Source organism: Pithys albifrons, chromosome 3, assembly GCF_047495875.1.
Source record: "Pithys albifrons albifrons isolate INPA30051 chromosome 3, PitAlb_v1, whole genome shotgun sequence".
NCBI classification, from domain to species: domain Eukaryota; kingdom Metazoa; phylum Chordata; class Aves; order Passeriformes; family Thamnophilidae; genus Pithys; species Pithys albifrons.
The window spans coordinates 3,250,020-3,269,697 of record NC_092460.1 but is presented as its reverse complement, the minus strand read 5'-3'; the positions used below and the strand labels follow the sequence as shown (position 1 = coordinate 3,269,697).

The window sequence follows — 19,678 nt, the reverse complement described above, 5'->3', positions numbered from 1 at the left end:
AGCAGACAGCCTCAGGCAGGACCCAATATAAGTGCCATAACAGCAACTCTGTGGTTTGCTGACAATTCAGGGTATTTTATGTGTTCATTCAGGATTAGATTGTGCCCTATATACAAAAAAATCCAAACCCTAAACAAATCAAACCCCGTGTACTTTTCCTTAAACTCAGCTGATAGCAGAAGTGCCCAGTTGCCTTTGCAAACCCAAGGCTGGATCTTCCCTTTGTTTTTGATGACTATGGACAGAGCGTGGACCTGTTAATTTATAGAATCCCAGGATGGGGCAGGTTGAAGGGACCACAGTGGGTCAGCTGGTGCCACCTCCCTGCTCCAGCAGAGCCATCTCAGAGCACATGGCACAGGATTGTGTCCAGACAGTCCTGGAATATCTCCAGTGAAGGAAACTCCACACTCTCTCTGCTCTCCATTGCAGTGCTCAGTCATCCACACAATGAAATTCTTCCTTGTCCTATTGCTTGGTACCACCGAGCAGAGTCTGCTCCATCCTCCTGACACCCTCCCTTCAGATATTTATGTGTTTTTACAAGATCTTCTCTCAGTTTTCTCCCAGCCCCTCCTCCAGCTGCTCTCTGTGCCAAGGCAGAATGCAGCACAGCAGAACAACCATCCACTGACTTGCTTGTAAAAGTTTGCAGATGTTTGGAAGCAAAGCAAGAAGCAATTCATATATATTTAATGATCTGGAGACAGTAATTTTTACCTCCCACTCAGGATGTGCATATCTGGAATCAGAAAGCTTTTTAAGAACAGTAATAGCTCAGTGAGAAGTTGGGAGATTGACATGTAGGATATAAATCCCATTTAAACCCCTGGCAGGAAGGTGAGATGCTTATTCAGGATTTATCCTTCCCACTCCCTGCAGTGCCTCCCTCACAGGAGTGTTCATGGCACGTTTCTTGCTGGAAACCAGCACAGCATCACATCACAGAGGGAGGGATTGTCCTGCTCTCCTCTGCCCTGGGGTGGCTTCACCAGGAATATTGGGGTAGATTTGGGCAGTGCAATATAAGAAAGACATGAAGCCATCAGAGGATGTCCAAAGGGAGAGCAAGGAAGGTGGTTCAGGGCCTTGAGGGGCAGCGTGTGAGGACACTGAGGGCACTTGGTGTGTTCAGCTGGAGAAGAGACTGAGGGGAGACCTCAGTGCAGATACAACTTCCTCGGGAGGGGCAGAGGAGGGGCAGTCACTGATCTCAGCTCTGTGGGACCAGGGACAGCACCCAGGGAATGGCTGGAGCTGTGTCAGGGCAGCGACAGCACCCAGGGAAGGGCTGGAGCTGTGCCAGGGCAGGGACAGCACCCAGGGAATGGCTGGAGCTGTGCTAGGGCAGGGAGAGCACCCAGGGAAGGGCTGGAGCTGTGCCAGGGCAGGGACAGCACCCAGGGAATGGCTGGAGCTGTGTCAGGGCAGGGACAGCACCCAGGGAATGGCTGGAGCTGTGCCAGGGCAGGGTCAGGTTGGATCTCAAGTAAGGTCCTTCCCCCGGAGGGTGGTGGGCACTGACCAGACTCCCCAGGGCAGTGGGCACAGCCCCAAGGCTGCCAGAGCTCCAGGAGGGTTTGGATGATCCTCTGGGACACAGGGTGTGGCTCTTGGGGAGGGTCCTGTACAGAGTTGAGGGTTGATCTCGATGATCCTTGTGGGTTCCTTCCAACCCAGCATGATCTGGATACAGCACAAGTCCTGTGAGAAGCAGCTGAGGGAGTTGGGGTGGCTCAGCCTGCAGAGGAGAAGGCTCAGGGGGGACCTTCTCACTCTCCACAACTCCCTGACAGGAGGGTGTAGCCAGGTGGGGGTCAGGCTCTTCTCCCAGGGAACCAGCAGCAGGACAAGAGAACACACTCTTGAGCTGTGCCAGGAGAGGTTTAGGTTGAACATCAGGAGGAAATTCTTTACACAGGGAGTGATTGGGCTTTGGAATGGGATGCCCAGGGAGGTGGTAGAGCCACAATCCCTGGAGGTGCTTAAGAAGAGACTGGACATGGCACTCAGTGCTTTGCTCTGGTTGACAAGGTGGTGTTGGGTCAAAGGCTGGACTGGATGACCTCAGAGGTCTTTTCCAACCCTGTTCATTCTGTGCTTCTGTGGCTCTGACCCAACTGCTCTTCCCTTGCAGTCAACGAGACACACGAGGTGGGCCCCTTGAGCGACGTCAGCGTCACCAACCACTCCACGCTCAGCTGGAGGCTCTCGGGGCTCAGCCCCAGCACCAAGTACAAGTTCTACGTGAAGGCCTGCACAGCCAAGGGCTGTGGGAAGCCCATCACAGAGGAGGGGCTCACCATGGCTCAAGGGAGTAAGTTCACAGGCAATATGTTTTTATGTGGGGAAGCTCTAACCATAATGGGAAAATCTATTGAGAATATTCCAGGCTTGACATTTCCTTCGTAATTAGAGGGAATAAATTGGTTTTTCTTTCCATGAGAACAATCAATGAAGTTTTTAATGTGGCCACGCAGCTCTTCAGAAAAGCAGAGCTCATCTGTTTCATTTTCCTGTACAGTCTTGTTTCTGTTCCCACCAATCAACTCTTTAAGCCTTCCTAGAATGAGTGAATTGCATTTAGTCACGAACAGAAAATTGGAGATGCAGATAATCTGTTCTCAGTAATAGCATAAAACCAGATTCTGCCCTTGCATAAAGATGAGGGAGTTCCAGCCACACTGGGGTCAGCTGTTTGACATGGAAAATCCAGATGAACACAAAGTTCACTGCAGTGTATTACAGCCATTATTTATTATTATTTTATCAGAGACTGGGAGTGAACACTTGTGTGCCACTTACACCCTATCCTGAAACACTGATGTTCAGTGATGTAAAGGAGAATGGCAGGTGCTCTGTGGTAGCTCATCTTCCCCATTCAGCTGAAATAGAGTCTGATGTGCTGTGCTCAGCAAGTGTGGGAGCTCCACAACACCGAGGAGCAGGTCCTTGCTGTTAATCAGAAACCATTGCTGGGCACCTACCACGGGGAGGGAGCAAGAGAATGTGATAAGCAAAGGAGTCCTGGCTTCATCATTTTCAGCAAAGGTAACAGTCTGGAGCAATGTGGATATAAAATAGAATAATGGTCCTTGTTGCACAATGTCCTGTTGGACTTCTAAGTTACAGAATTCTTTTCAGTTATTGATAAAACAGTTGAAAAGTACTTCAAAGTCATCACGTCTGAGTTAAGCATCCAGTTGTGAACTGCTATGTGTTTTCTCAAGTAGTAAAACTCCTTCTCAGCTGTCTTGTGGCCTCCAATCTCACTGTAGCATTTTAATACTAACAATCCATCAGAATATTCATAGGAGTAACTATTAATCACCATTATTTAAAACCTACTCTTCATTAAGGAAATGAAAAGATTTTTTCCCCCAAGCTAAAAATAAACCATTTCCCCTCATAAGGTGCCTTTTGTGGCCCTCAATGGGCAGCCAGGATGATGAGTTTTGACCACTGGGAAGTCTGTAACTTCTTGGAATAACTTTGTCAGGTTGTCTGAGATGCATCCCTAACTGATGTGCTTAAAAGGATGAGAATGTTGCCATTTCTTTTGTGCTCATTCTCTTCTTTCCTCAGACTTTATTCCAGCAGTGGCAACAACTGATTCTTGTTGCTCTTGGAACAAAGGAGAGTAATTAATAAGAGCTGCAAGGGTCCAGTTCTGTGATTTATGTGTGCCCCTTGGTGGTTCTCAAGCCACCCTAAATGAGGGCACTGCATCTGTCACTGAGATGCCATTAGAGTTCTGGGTCATTATTTGCTATTTTTCAAGTAAACATGATATGCTGGAAAAAAAAACTCCCTCTTTTGAGTGACCTTCTTGGGGTTTTAAGCTGCGGTGTGGAAAGCGAGGCCATTGCCCAAAATTAAAACAATCTCTCTTCTTGCAGAAAGGGAGTGATTTCAGAAGTCAAAGTTTATCATTCAAAATGACCCACAGAAATGACAGATATAAAACGTGCTGCCTTCTGAAATGAAACTCTGTGATAGAGCACTTTGGGTTTTGATTCAGAGGTTCTATATCCACTCTGTTCCAGTTTAATAATAAACCCATAAAGCTCTAGTTGTTCATTTTAAGGCTTTGAATAACTTCCCCTGCTGTAATACAGCCCTTGCCATGGGTATTTCAGAATTTCCCAGTACATTCTGCCAGCACAGTGGAGATGTTGAGGTGGAAGCTCTGGGTTCATTCACATTTTATTATCAATATGCTTGATCTGCATCTCTGCTGCTGCTTTCATTTATTTGGAGTTATCCCTGTTATTATAGTCTGGAATCAGAAATAAAAATGGATCTCTTCTTTTAAATATGTCCATATGTGGGTATGGATGTGGCACCACTGAAAACAAGGCTGTGCAGGGCAAATTGCTTTGCTTTAAATGACAATTTTTCCAGGCTGTAATTTATGTGCAGCCCATTTCCTGGTGGTGAATTTGCAGTAACACAAGTGACTGAATTTAGTAAGAATACTTTATAACAATTACATAAATATAATTCCCTGTGCAGGTAAATGGGTGGAGTCATAGCATCATTTAGGCTGGAGAAGTATTTTAAGTGATGGGGAAGGTCCACCCCATCCTCACATCTCTGTTTCTTCATAAAAGTTCTTATTTTATGACAGACCTTAAACGTGGCCAAAGTAACTCATCAGTGAAACCCTGATGGGCAACCCAAGGTCTTTATCACTTTTTGATAAAACATTGTGGACAATCTGGGCAAAAGGACCCTTGCATTGTACTGCAAAATAATTTATTTTTTGTGCTTTCATCTTAGGTTCATTCCACAGCAGAAAGTGTGGTGTTATTAGAAAATGAGTTTTCTCTCTGTCTTTACATTTCCATTATTTCTTAAATTACCTGCAAACTAATTAATGAATTAATCCCTGAAAATGCTGATTTCCCAAGGAACATTTAGCCCTCAGAAACAAACCAGAAAATAATGTTCTTACCTAACTAGAAAAAAAAATTTATTATATCAGCCCTCCTTTAACACAAAGCTGCTTTTCATCTTGTTACCAGTGTTTCTGGAGGATTAGTGAGCATGTATTACATGTTAGAATTATCACTGTGTGTCCAGAAATTCAAGCATTAATGGAAAAATTCAGTCAGAGGAAAACTTCCAATTGCAGCTTTATTTTCCAGACAAGCCAAGAAATAGAAGTTCCCCACTTTCATTATATTTCAATGGCAATTGGCACACAACTCCCAAAGGCTTTTTGAAAATCTTACCCAGAGGTTACAACTTTCCTCTTCCATTTATTACCATTTGTAATAAATGTGGTGTGAGTTCTGTTTTGCCATGGGCACAGTGAAAAAGGAATAATACAAAGTAACCACTGGTGATGGTACCAGCAAACCTTATTTGCTCACAATGAAGAGAACCCAATGAAATCTTGGCGAAAATGTCTTAAATCTTTCTCAATAGACTTTATGTACAACAGGCTCACTAATCTCTAGAGTTTAAAATAACCCCAATTTAGCATGAATTGCCTCTTGTACTAAAAAAGCCCAGAAGATGAAGGATACTTGGGATGCAAATTTATATATTTTTATAACCAAGAGAAAATGATTGAAAGTTCATCTGTGCATTTATTGCAGCAGATTTATTTAGACAGGTATGGTTACAAATAAAGATATTGCCCACAATTAATATTTAGCTGTTAGACTTCCAGCTTTTCTATCCAAGTATGTTTTCTAACAGATATACCAACTTTTGGAGAACCAGCACTCTTGGAAATCTTTAGGGGTGATTTCTATTGTATTTCCCTTTAAACCATAAGCTTCTGTAAAAAAAATGTGTGTTCTGTTGTTCTCATAAATCTTGAAGCCCAGCAGGAATATTGTAAAATTGCAGTTCAGTGTTTAATGTTCATGCAAGTCCCCTGGTATGGCTGATAAATAGTGGGGGGAGATGAAAAGTGCTGTGGATATGCCTTTATTACTAATGCTCCTTCTCCCTTCTTGTAGATTAAAACCCCAACCCAACTGCTTTCAATTTTCTGCAGGTCATTCCTGCAGCTCTTTGGCCTTTCAGGATGTGGAGCTTTTCCTTATCTGTGTATTTTTCAGGATCCTACACTGCTTTTTCTATTCCAACCACCAAACCTGCCCCAATTAGCAAATCTTCTCCTCTCTGGGTCGTATATTGAGTGTTTAACACAGAGCAGAAAGAAATGGCATGGAGAGAAACCTCATAATCACTCACCACTTGACTCCTCTTCTGAGTTTTAAAGGGAAAAAAAAATCAGTGTTTTGGGATAGGTGATGGTGAACAGCCTGGAGATCCTTTGGTAACTCCCCAGTCCCAGCTCAGGCTGGGCTCAAACCCTCCTGCCAGCCCTGGGCTGCTCCTGTGCCAGGGCAGTGGCACAGCTGAAGGATCTGACAGAGCTGAGCAACAACTGGACAGAAAAAAGGGTATTTTCCTGCCATATCAGCTCCCCTTTCTGCTTCTATAAAGAGCAGATCATTCAGAAGGAAGAGGCTGGAACAAGATGGAGATAAATAGGGAGACAGGGCCTGGTTAAGCTGGTTTAGGAACAACACAACAAAGCCCAGCTGTGGGTTACCAGTGAGCTCCAGGTTTTTAGCACTTTGCTTCCCAGGGATTCAGGAGAAATGCTTCCTGAGGAGGCTGGTGGTGTGCACACCTGTGGGTGTCATGTCACACATGAGTGTTTTATGGTATTTAATAGACATTGGGTTGAAGGTTCATGTTCATTCTTGTTACTTTATGGGTACTATTTCCACTAAATGCATTTTTCTGACGCTTTGATTTTGGAGCATGTAATTAAAATATACCTGTGGTATCATGTTGCTTAATTTGCAGTTTGATTAACAATTATAGCTTGGTTTCACATACTTCGTTTAGCCAAAATTACCGATAGATGGATTAATTTATGCTAATGAGCTGTGCTTCAGTATCAGCAGCATTTCAGCTGTCTGTGTTCTCTCTGGGTCCCAATGGGCTACTAATTTAACTGCTTATTGTAATACATGTAGAGCTGCCTTGGAAAACTTATCTTGAACTGCTGCTTTGACTGTGCTTGGGTTTGTCTTAATCTCTTTGGTTTTTTCTCCCTTCAGCTCTCAACTCAGCCTTAATCTCCAGCAGCTTCTTGCTTTGCTTGTTCACTAGTTGAAGTATTAATGAGTATTGTTTTACTGCCAGCGCTAATTGGCCAAGTAGTTTTCAAGTTACACTGTGTGCCCCATCCTTAGTTTAGACCACTTTGGATGAAACAGGCAAATTGGGAGAGTGAGAACAATAAAAGAGTTATTTCATCAAGGGCAGCCCCTCCCAGACTCTGTCCTGCTATCAAGGACAGGGGCACGCCCATGTTGTACCTCTTGGTTGACTAAAGAGATCCCTCCATGTCACACAAATTCTGAATTTGCTGATCTGAACAGGCTCTTCATGTCCAGGCATTGTGTCCTTTTGTTTTCTGCCCTCCACAAATGCCATTTGAAAAAGCTGATTTAATACCCCCCCCAGCCTGAAGGCAGACAGAGGTTACAGTGGGTGTTGTGCAAGTAACAAGGCTCTAAAATTAATGCTCTTGCGATTCCCCTTCTCTTAATCAGATATTAAACTCATCAGGAACATTTCAATGCCTCACTATCAATTCCAAGCAGAACTCCAGTTCTATCAAAACTAGTGCTCTGTGCAGGCATTGTGGAGTTAAAAAGGACACAGAAAACCACTGTCAGGAGAGAACTGAGTACAAATCCTGATGTTATTTCCTTCTGTGAGGCACAGAAGAATCCATATCCAGATAACAAGCTGCCTGTGCTTCCCTGCTGAGTTCAGTTCAATGGGAGAAGCATCAACCCCCAGATTATCTTCACACAGCGAACCCGTTTGCAAGTTGTAATTTTTTTAAGCACGCATTAGTTAAAGCAGATCCATAATCCCCCATCAATATTAACTTCCATCCTGGGAGATGTAGCAGCCCCTACATAAAACACCAGGATTATTTCAGTCAGCTGTTCACTTCATCTGATGGGATATTACAAATCAAACAGGGGAGGGTGGTTGGGTTTTTTTTTTTTCCTTTGGAAAAATCAGATTGCCTGCTGACAAATGTTCCAAATCCTGTCGTGTCATATTTTGTGTGTGCTTTGCCTTGTTTGTAAGTGCATTCCACAGGCCTTTTGTGGGATGACTCCGTTGACAGTGTGACCTGACTCTGCACATTCCGTAGGTAAAGGCACCGGCAGGAGTTCAGACGCAGTAAAGCCCACCCAAAAGTTCCACCCCGTTGAGGCACTGGGGCCTGGCACTGAGTACACAGTTCGACTAGTGACTAAGAACTGGGTTGATAACAATAGCATTTTTGAAGATGTAATTGAGACCAGGGGGAGAGGTGAGCCAAGAAACCCTTCGAGGGGTTAAACACTTCCTTTGAATGTGACTCCGTGTTGAGGTTCCACCTGACGTTGTGCAGTGAAAGTGTCCCAAAAGCACCGTCCTGCTCTGTGGTTTGTGAAGTCGACCCTTGCAGTTGAATCTCACGGGAGCACAAACACACCTGAGGTTCTCAGCTAAGTCCTGGGCATGACTTGAGGCACTGGAACAATCCCAAGCCTTTCCTGTGTGATTTCCAAAGGGCAGTGCTGTGCCATAATCCATTTCAAGTGGCCACTCTGGTGATTTGCGTGTACTGGGGGCACTTTTAACTCTCTCTCTTTTGCCAAACTGCTTTTGCATGAGAGGCTTAACAACTCTCTGCTCAGCTTTCCTGTGTGGTGTTAATCCTGTGAGTCAACTGCTCTCTCAGAATCCCCTTGCCAAGATGTCTGTGTTGTGCCTTGTAGAGTCTGTGTTCCCCTTGAGTCCAAAAGTGCCACGCTCTGAACGTATTTCTGTCTTGCATTTAAGTTGAATAAGTAGTGATGGACTGGTTCAATTAGGATCCAGCCCAGAGCATGGGATATATTCATGTTATTGCAGGGTGATGCCCTTTTCCTCTGATTAATTTGCTTCCCTTTTGCTCCTCTTCCATCTCCCCAAGCCTACGCTGGCATTTACGATGGCATCTCCACCCAGGGGTGGTTCATTGGCCTGATGTGTGCCATAGCTCTGCTCACCCTCCTGCTCCTCACTATTTGCTTTGTCAGAAGAAATAAAGGAGGAAAATATTCAGGTAAATGGATTTATCATCCTTTTGCTGTTTCCACATGGTAATAACAAACATCCTTCAGACTTTTCTCTCTGGGGGCAGCAAAGCCTCAAGCACAAACATCCAATTAGGATTTGTGGCTTTTGATAAATATCCACAGAGTGGATTTTAATGAGTACAAGTGAAACTGTTCTCTCTGGGTGAGCCAGTGCTGTGTGCTGGTCACAGAGCTGACTAAGGCCTTTGATAGCACTCCTTGAATCTTCCAGCACCTAATCCAGCCAAAGATCCTTGTTGGCAGAGCTCCTGCTGTCTTCCCACCTGGTAACTGCTGCTTCACACACTGACAGGGCTTCCACAGCAAGCCAAACTCTTAAAAACAGAATATTTTGCTAAAAGCAGCTCAATAATTTTTAAAGAACTGGGTAAAAAGTTAATTCTAAATGTTGCAGTGTGGTTGCCCAGAGAGGTGGTGGATTCCCCATCTCTGGAAGTGTCCAAGACCAGCTTGGACAGGGCTTGGAGCAACCTGGACTGGTGGAAGGTGTCCCTGCCCATGGCAGGGAGTGGCACTGAATGGGTTTTAAGGTCCTTCCAAGCCAAACCATTCCATGATTCTGTGATTTAACCCCATCCCTGGAAGTGTCCAAGGCCAGGTTGGACAGGGTTTGGAGCACCCTAGACTATGAAAGGTGTCCCTGCCCCTGGCAGGGAGTGGCACTGAATGTGTTTTAAGGTCCTTCCAAGCCAAACCATTCCACCATTCTGTGATTTAACCCCATCCCTGGAAGTGTCCAAGGCCAGGTTGGACAGGGTTTGGAGCACCCTGGGCTATGAAAGGTGTCCCTACCCATGGCAGGGGGTGGCACTGGATGGTCTTTGAGGTCCCTTCCAACCCAAACCATTCCAGGATTTTAGAAATATTTTCTAGCTTTTAAAAAATTTGGGAATGTCCCCAAAACAGTTGGTTGTGTCCAGGCAGCTCCAGGTGAGGCTGCAAACAAGGACAGGTGGTTTTCCCAGTGCAGCTGGGGAAGGAAAAAGTCCACATTGGAACACGACACACAGATCTGTCCTTTATTTTATTTGCACAGTGAAAGAAAAAGAAGATTTGCATCCAGATCCCGAAGCTCAATCAATAAAAGATGAAATCTTTGGGGAATATAGGTAAATAGGACCTGCTGTCACAAGCATTTGTGTCTGGGGGGGGTTGTTTGCATCCAAATGCCATCGTTGTTCGGGACATTTTTCTGGCATGCAATTAATGCTGTTTGTCATTTTTAAAGCAAATCTCACAGGAGTGGGGAAGAGTAGGAATATGAAGGTAAATCCACTTCAGTCCCTCCAGGCTGGGATATCAGGAAATGTTGATGAATCAATCGTTATTTTTCCCTTTTATTTTTTTTAAATTAACATTGTATGAATAATGTAAATATATATGATCCTTTGGGTTCCTGCTGTAACGCCCATTGAAAGGATAGAATGAATTCTGTGCCTTCAGTGGGTTTCTGTCCCAGCCAGACCCAAATCATGTAATGTGGGGAATGGTCACTTTGGGGGAAGAAAACAAAGAAAAGTTGGAAATGTGGTAAAAAATATCCAAACCTCACTGCAGAAATCTCTGTAGGAGACTTGAAATAACTACTTTGGCTGCTTTAAAATAACTAAAACTAAGGGTAATATGTAATTGTGGTGTGGAGGAAAATACATCATTACAAGAACCATGCTGGAAAACTGCTGTTCACTGGCCTTAAGGGCAGAAAATTGCTGTTGAAATCCCACTTATATATACTACATTATTTGTACTGGGACTGGGCTTTTTTTTTTTTTCTGCATAATTTCATCTTTATTTAATTTTTAATGCTTTCTAATGGGACAAATATTTAGAAAGGTAAGAAAGTCCTGAGGTTAATAACTCTGATCCCCCTTCTCTCCCTCTAAAATCCAAACTTGTCTTTTTTTAGAAATAGAAATGCCACGTGCAGAAAAGCAGCAAATATTTTTATGTCTTGGTTTTACACATATTGAGTCTATCCTGAAGAAATGAAGTTCAGGATCATTTCTCTGTCCTTCCTTAGGTGACATTGCCAAGGTTTTGATGCTGAGTTGGCATCAGCAAGGGCTGTAATTGAGTAATTATGTACCTTGTTCAGGACCCTAATTTAGTTTTTTTTTTATTTAATCATTTAATCTGTGCTCCCAGTCCCCCCAGTGTGGTGTTCAGGCAGGAGAAATGAGGCTGCTCTGGTTCTTCTGGGGGGCCAGTAGGAGGAATGGCCAGTGGAACTTCCCTTCCCCCCCCAGTTTTGATACTGGCTCTGTCCTTTATCATGGAATTTTCGTTGAAAATTGAATTTTCATCTGCACATGAGCAGCTACAACATTGATTCTGGTTTTGATTTTCCCTGTTCCTCCACTTTAGCACAGAGAAAGTTCCTCAGTTGCAGTGAGATAAAATAACAGCAGAAATAAAAGGAGAAAACACCTTTATTAGTAATTTAAAATCCAGCAGATGCTCACGAAGCAGTGAGATAAAACCACCAGCTGATGCCTCATCAGTTCTAAAGGGAAGTTAAATAAATAGGCCCTGAATATTGCCCATGCTTTTGTAAATTGAAAATACCTCTCTGGAAGGTGCCCAAGCCTTGACCTCAACCCTGATCACTGAAACTGAGCCCTGAAATCCTTTCCAGCATCTCCTTTTCTTTCCCATCCTATTCTTCTTCCTGCCCAAGGCAAAAAGGGGCAAAATCATAACCACATGGGTAGTTTTTATTAATACCTGCCCTTTTAACCAATTAATTTGGTCACTAATGATGAAGTCCTGTGTGGGGGAGCTCAGCTGGGTGGGCACCACCTGTCTGAGAAGCACCAGAGCAGCACCCGCAGGGGACAGATCCTTCTCCAGGCACCACCACATGGACCTTTCTCCCTCTTTCTTCCCTCCTGCTGCTTCCTTTCCCATTCCCCAAGAGCATTTTGCAGGTTTTTTGGCAGGGCCTCGCTTTGTTTTGTAGTGACAGCGATGAGAAGCCGCTGAAAGGCAGCCTGCGCTCGCTGCACGGGGACACCAAAGCCACGGGCAGCGCTGAGAGTCTGGTAGATTATGGAGAAGGGGAGCATGGCATGTTCAATGAAGATGGGTCATTCATTGGAGCTTACTCTGGAGCTAAGGAAAAAGGATCAGTGGACAGCACTGGCAGTTCCACGGCAACTTTTCCTCTCCACGCCTGAAACGTTATCGGGAGCGATCGGTGTTTAATTGTGATATTTATATTGATTAGCACTCCACGGGTTGCCGGTTGAGCCAGTCAGGACCAACTTGACTTCCAGGTAAATGCAAACAACGAGTCGCTGCCACTAAAAGATGATTTTTTCCATCTTAATTTGAGGTGTTTTCTTCTAAAGAAAAGAAAAGCAAGTCATTATTTGCTATAAAAAATGTGTTGGTGTCACCAGACCAGAATTTCCCGGTGGTACCTTTGTATCCCTGTTAACAAACTCCCTGTGTTTCTTAGGTTTGGAATATGTTTCTCTGTACAGATATTTTTTTTTTTTCCTGTATGGCTGTTGTCACTTTGTACATACATTTATTTGCAGAATTCCCACACGCACCGTGGCCTTGGTTATAACCTGGAGGTTGTAACACAAGAAAATCCAATAAAAATAGCAGGTTACTCTGCAAAGTGGCACCAAGATCCTACTGGGAAAAATGCTAATTTAAAATACCGGAGAAATATATTCTATATATTGTATAATATTTCCTAAAGAATTAAACTCCTTTGTGTTTGGTACTCTAAAAATTCTTTTAGTGGTTACAGCTGACTTGAATTACCAATCCTTAGAGATGCAGTTTTATCCCCAGGAAAATGTGGGTGAAGCTGCTGCCCAGTAGCTGGCACTGTTTCCTTAAAGAAGTTAAGCTGCAGCATCTTTCCTGTGGCAAGGCAAAACAGGGTTCCCATCCATCATCACTCAAAAAGTGGTTTAATTTCTTCTCCCCAGTCTCTGCAAGCTGCATTTCGAAGCAAAATCCTCGTTGTCTGTCTCATTATCTGTATATTTGTGAGCTAGCAAACATTTCCTGCGGACGTTGTACATATGATATTAATATTGAGACAAGTAAAGAGCAGCCTTGGTTTCTTTTAAATGAGCCATGTTGCTAGCATGGGTCTGTCTAGCTGTGTAGGATGAATAGAATTGCTTCTCAGTATGAGTTTGGGCCAGCAAAACTAGTTTTCAGAAGGAGTTTTGTGTATTCCAGTCATCCCAATCTCACACTTCTCCAGTATCACCTAAACTAGACCTACCTGACTTTTGAGAGATCATTTATTTTCAAGCTCTTCGCTGTTAAATAGACAAAGAGAAAATATTATGGTAGAGTTTCTGTTCTATTTTGTGGACTGAACGCTGGTTTAAATCTGGCTCTTCCTTTGCCTCTCCAACACTAATTCAGCAAAGCTGTACAGCACATTTTCTTGGTCTTTTTTTTTGTAATGGAATCTCCTAAATCTCTTTAATAGCATTTGTATTTTTGAATCTGCTAATTTGAGTGGAGTTATCTGTGTGGCTTCATTTCCTGCACTGACAAACGACTGTCACTTCCATTATACTCCTTTTTAACAGTTACTGCAGGAGGAATGGATCCTATAAAAGCTCTTTGGCATCCTGAGAGTAATTAGGCAAATATCCCCCAATGGCTCCTTCCTGGGCTCCAGGATTTCAGTGGAAGGAAGAGAGGAAGCAGGAATTACCCACATGGTTCTGAGTTTCCAGTAAGGGGCTGCAATCAAGCCCAGTTAGTTGGCCACGGAAATGCAAGTTGTTCCCAGAGGAAAGGCTGTGGATCCCACACAGCTGCCCTTGGGCTGGGGCTGCTCCCACAGCCTTTGGTGCTCGATGCTTCTGCATCTCTCTGCCTCTTTTTTTGTTTCACTGTAGCTTTTAGGGGCCTTCCATGTAACCTGTGCTGGGGAAAACCAACCCCCAAACAGCCATCCTGAACCCCCAGCTCAGGTTGCAGAAAATGATGAGTGAAAACCTGCCCTAAATCAAACCCCACTGCATCAGTGACCCAAATCATTCACTTTTTATAATTTATAAAGTTTTATTTTCTGTATTTCACTCAGTGCAAAGATGGAGAATTTCATTTTGGAAAAAACCCCAAATCTTTCTGTATAAAAGAAAGGAGGGCACAATTGGAGACACGTGAAAATTGGCATCTTGTCAACAGAGACATTTCCCGGCAGCGTCTTTATCTGCTGACTCGTGTCTGCTGCAGCCCAACCAGATGCAATCTAAGCACTGATTAGGCTTGTGACAATCCTTGCTGTCAGCTTTGGGCTGCTTTTAATGTATTTCCTTTAGGAATCAGACCCTGAGATCAGCTCAGTTGGTTAAAACTTGGTTGCATAATGCCAAGGTCGTGGGTTCGATCCCCTATGTGGGCCATTGACTGAAGAGTTGGACTCGATGATCTTTGTGGGTCCCTTCCAACTCTGAATAGTCTGTGATCTCTGTGATCATCTGCACTGATCAAGGGTCTTTGAAACAGAAGCAAAATTAGGGACTAAAATTGGGGTGGGTTCCCCGAAATCCTCCCTGAGCCCTCTGGGCTGGGCCAGGCTGGGATGGCAAATCCTCCCCCATTTCCTTGTGCTTTGGATCTCTGCACATAAACCAGATTCCTCTTCCCACCAAATCCCTCTGTTAAACAGATACACATTTCAAATTGTATCAGTGAGTGTCAAATCCTGGGATAATGACTATGAATCCCCTTTCAAAAGTAAATTAACGGAGCAAAGCGAGGTTTTCCTGAGGAGTTTTTTGTCATTGCCAGGAATTGGGCTGAATTTTTCCCTATAAATGTTGCAGGTGACAGGAATTGTGGCCATGTAGCTCAATAAAAAGCATCTCCAACTTTACTGCACATCATAGAATCGTGGAATATTGTGAGGTGGAATGGCCCTATAAAATCATCCAAGTCCAGCCACAAAAATCCCACCATGGCCTGAAATCCTGAATTAAATCATTAAATCTTTCCTGTGGGTTTGGTTTTTATGTTTTTTTCCCCTCTGTTTATTAAAATTAGCTGATGGAAATCTATGGTGATTTCATTCATTAATACCCAGCAGGGAATTCCAGCCTGCCTGCTGGGAAGAGGGAATCCAGCTGTGGGAGCAGAAGGAGCTGGAAGGGAATTATGGATTATCCCATGCCATGGCTGGGCTCTGGTTCCATCTGGATTTGTCCCACTTTGTTTCAGCACAAGTGGGAGAAGGGAGGTGAAACTTTCAGATTTGATATCTGTCAGCCCAGGATTAGGTTCCAAGCAGCAGGGAGGAGGCATTTCCATGGCCCCACCCATCCAGGTTTGGGATTGGAATGAAACCAGGGATGGGTGTTGCTCAAATAGTTGTGCAGTTTTGACTGTGCAGAAGGTTAAACAAGTTAAATCAGCTCTTCTTGAAGAATGGGAAAAAAATCTTTATCCAAATAAACTGTTGGATTCATGGAGCAGCATGAAAGATTTGGGATTCCAGAACTCATTTTTTCTTTAATTAATATATATATAATGTAATTACACCATCAAGAACTTGTAGAATGGCCCCACCTTTCTTTTTTTGGCAAAATTTGGGGATCCAGTCTCCAGAAATCCTCCATTCTCTGCAGTTCAGCAGGAAAACTGTACAGGATATCAAAGCCCTGCTGGGGCTGGACCTTTAGGAAGAGCAGAATTAGGAATCAAATCCTAAAATGACTTTCCCTTCTGAATAAAATCTTGTGATCATGTATAAAAAAGTTTTGAAACTATTCTTTGTAGCTCACATCTTAAATGGATCTAATTGGAGTATCATTTAAGGATTGATGTTTGTTGGTGTTACACACATTTTAATGAGTAGCTCTTTTCCTGGTAACTCCTTCCATTGACTGAGGGGATCAATCCAGTGCATGAGAGGTTTTAATAAAAGTTTCCAACCACATGTTACTTCTGAGATGAAAACAATCACTAGCACAGTAATTCTATATAAAATACGGGGTTTTTTTATACAGTAATTCCACGTTTTGTAAACAAAATGAGAATAGCATTCACTGATCCTGGAGCTCTGAAAGGGAAACCTCATTTTTTATAGTCATTATTTTGCAGGCGAGAGGTATATTTAGATTATTTTAACTTTAAAAGCAGATATCAAGGAAGGAAATTCTTCATGGAGAATTCCCTTTGGATCAAGGCCTCAGCTGCACCTCTGCCAACGTGCAGGATTTCAAAATAAAACTGTACCAAGTGTTGGAGTGGCAGGCCATGTTTACATTGCAGCTCCTCATCTCTCCTGGGAAACTCTCTGCACTGATTTGTTCTGTTTTCAGGCAGGACCCCTGGGTGGGTTTGAGCCAAAGCACACTGTCTTGTTTCTTTTTTTTTTTTTTTTTTTAATTATTATTCTTATTATTATTCTTACTTTCGACGAGATACTTTGTAATTTCACGAGGGGGAAAAAATAAAAGGAGAAAGGTCAGAGCAAAATGTGGTGTCGCCGTCACGAGGTTACTTTTCTGGAGCTAAATAAATGTTCGTGAGCATTGGTTGAAGTTTAGAGGACTGTGTTGTTCTGTAGTTGCTGTTTGTACCACGCAGGTGTGCACGTGTGGTTTGGAAAGAGATTTTCATTTGACATGGAATACAACTTTGCTAATAAAAGTTTGACTTGATGTAAACTTCAAAAGCCTCGGGTGTAGTCGGCGAGTTTCTCTTTTATTTTGCTTTGGGTTTATGTCACTTTTTTTTTGCTGGGAATCTGATTTAATTTGCACCCAGTACTCTGTGGTGGGTTTTTTTTTGGTTGAGCTGCCCCTGGCTTTCACTGTTGGACACCACAGTGGATACAACCCCAAGGCAGGATGACCCTGAGCCTCAAACACCCCAAATTCCACGGTTGGATCACCTCCTGGACCAAACTCTCACCAGCATCTCTTACAAGCTTTATCCTGTTAACAGCCCAGAACCTCCAGCTGTGACACATGAAATACCCACAAAAATAACAATATCCAGCATTAAAATACATTTAGCAATGAGATGGAAGACAAAACTCTGCTTTGAGTTCTGAGCTGATCCAGTTAACATGTGGTAAAATACCCCGTGAACATCAGCAGGGGGAATTTCTGCTCCTCTTCATTAAAGATCACCAGAAAATTGGCACTGTTACAGACATTAATAATATTATTTATTTTATAAACACCCAGGCATGGAGGAACCCACTAATGCTCATTTATTTCTTATCCCTTAATTAGAGGAAACTACACTTATGTTTTAAGTCTGAAATATTTATAAATATTCAGTACAAAATACAATTGTGCTTTAAGTCTGAAATATATAAATATATATATGCATAACAAACTATGCTTAAAGGCTGAAATCTATCTATATATTCATTGAAAACTACCCTTGTGCTTTAAGTCTGAAATATTTATAAATATTCAGTGCAAAATACAATTGTGCTTTAAGTCTGAAATATATAAATATATATATGCATTACAAACTATGCTTAAAGGCTGAAATCTCTCTATATATTCATTAAAAGCTCCACTTGTGCTTTAAGTCTGAAATCTCTATATATTAATTACAAAATACACTTGTGCTGAAAGGCTGAAAAAAAAAATATATATATATATAAATAAATTACAAAATACACTTTTGCTTAAAGGCTGAAATCTCTATATATTAATTACAAAATACACTTGTGCTTAAAGGCTGATATATATATATATATATATTAATTACAAAATACACTTGTACTTAAAGACTGAAATATATATATATCTATATATCTATATATATATATTAATTACAAAATACACTTGTACTTAAAGACTGAAATATATATATATCTATATATCTATATATATATATATTAATTACAAAATACACTTGTGCTTAAAGGCTGAAATGTATATATGTATATATATATATATATATAAATTACAAAATATGCTTTTGCTTAAAGGCTGAAATCTCTATATATTAATTACAAAATACACTTGTGCTTAAAGGCTGAAATATATATATATAAAAATTACAAAATACACTTTTTGCTTAAAGGCTGATATATATACATATATATATATATATATATATATATATAAATTAATTACAAAATACACTTTTGCTTAAAGGCTGAAATATATATATATATTAATTACATAATACACTTGTGCTTAAGGGCTGAAATCTCTGTGTATTCCTTACACAGAAACATGACAATTGTGCTTTGTTGGACAAGGACAAGGGGAGAAGAGCAAAACACCTGCCAAGGAAAATATGAAAAGTGCAAAATACCTTCGTTTGGTATTGAAATGGTCATCCTGTCCCTCCCCTCCCCACAATATTCAGTGTTTTGTGATGTCTTCAGTTCTAACCTGCCTGTCCCTGGAGAAGGTTGGGCATGTGAAGCACCCAGAGACCCCCACCTGTAACTGAGACATTCAACTGAGGGCTCATTAGGAGCCAGCAGATAAATCCATGGCAGCTGATGTTGTAAAATCAATCTATTTTTTAATGTGTTTATCAGCAATCTGAAAGACATAATTGATGCTGAGCATGAGGCAAATTGCTCACCCACAGAATAACCCCTGGATTGCCACCCTGAGGTGGTTTCTGTGCTGTTTGAAGGGTATTTCACTCTTTTTTTTTTTTAATTTTTTTTTCCATGTGTTTTAACTACTTCACTTTGGCAGGAAGGTTTCAGGAGTTTTTAAATGTTTTTTTTTTGAGTTTGTTTCTTTTTTTTTCACCTGCCAGAAGTGCTGGAAACATTGAGTGGGAATGCAGAACAGGGCAGGACTGTGCTCACTGGCACTCACCTTTCAGCGAGGCATCAAGAGCATCCCCAGGAGGGTTTTTTTTTATTGGTATTCATATTCTGGAATAAGGAGATTTACACTTTTCTCAATAGCATAATGGAGAGGGAAAAGTCTTAACAATCAAGTGCTTCACTGGAGGGAGAATGAAGATTCTGCTGCCACCCTGAGGTGTGTGGGCTGCAGATCCCAGCTCAGCCCAGCCCACAGAAGGTGAAGGATGAAATATGAGACTGATGTATTTTTAGTTGGTATTTTGCTTTTAATACACAGTTGGCATTATTAGAAGTGCTTTGGGGGCAGAGCTTTCCTCCTGATGTTCAAACATTTCATTCTGCTCTCCAGTCTTAGATGAAATGTCATCACTTGTGAACTTTTCCCATCTGTTAATAAGCCTGAAATGCAGAGGAGTTACTCAAGTCACCCAGAGGGAATTACCAGCACTTTCATTCCTTGGGAATGTCTGAGCTCTTCAGGTTTCCAAGCCTCATTGAACAAGACTTGTGTGCTGCTTTTGCCCTGCCTGAAGCCCCTGATGTGGCTAAACCTGCCCAGAAGAGCCGTCCCACCCCAGCACTGCCTCCAGAAATGGCCATTTCTGAAAAAAAAAACCACTCTGCATTTCACTTCTTTTTTTTTTCTGCAGGTTTTGTACTTCTAAGCTGCATCTCAAGCCCAGGCTGAAGTTTGCAG

The 19,678-nt window shown here is 42.2% G+C and overlaps 1 protein-coding gene across 11 annotated transcripts in view; it reads left to right on the top strand.

Moving 5' to 3' along the window:
* Positions 1-16,854, top strand: part of CHL1 (cell adhesion molecule L1 like) — a 146,762-nt gene extending 129,908 nt beyond the window's left edge. For 8 of the 11 annotated variants that reach the window (XM_071550207.1, XM_071550210.1, XM_071550209.1 and 5 more), the window contains 5 exons: positions 2,138-2,317; positions 8,213-8,374; positions 9,023-9,154; positions 10,225-10,297; positions 12,148-16,854. In XM_071550207.1, the coding sequence (XP_071406308.1) occupies positions 2,138-2,317; positions 8,213-8,374; positions 9,023-9,154; positions 10,225-10,297; positions 12,148-12,364 (764 nt within the window). In that variant the 3' untranslated portion in view covers positions 12,365-16,854. Of the gene's footprint in view, positions 1-2,137; positions 2,318-8,212; positions 8,375-9,013; positions 9,155-10,224; positions 10,298-12,147 lie in introns of all 11 variants that reach the window. The other 3 variants (XM_071550216.1, XM_071550215.1, XM_071550217.1) reach the window with 3 other exon arrangements.
* Positions 16,855-19,678: the final 2,824 nt, after the last annotated feature.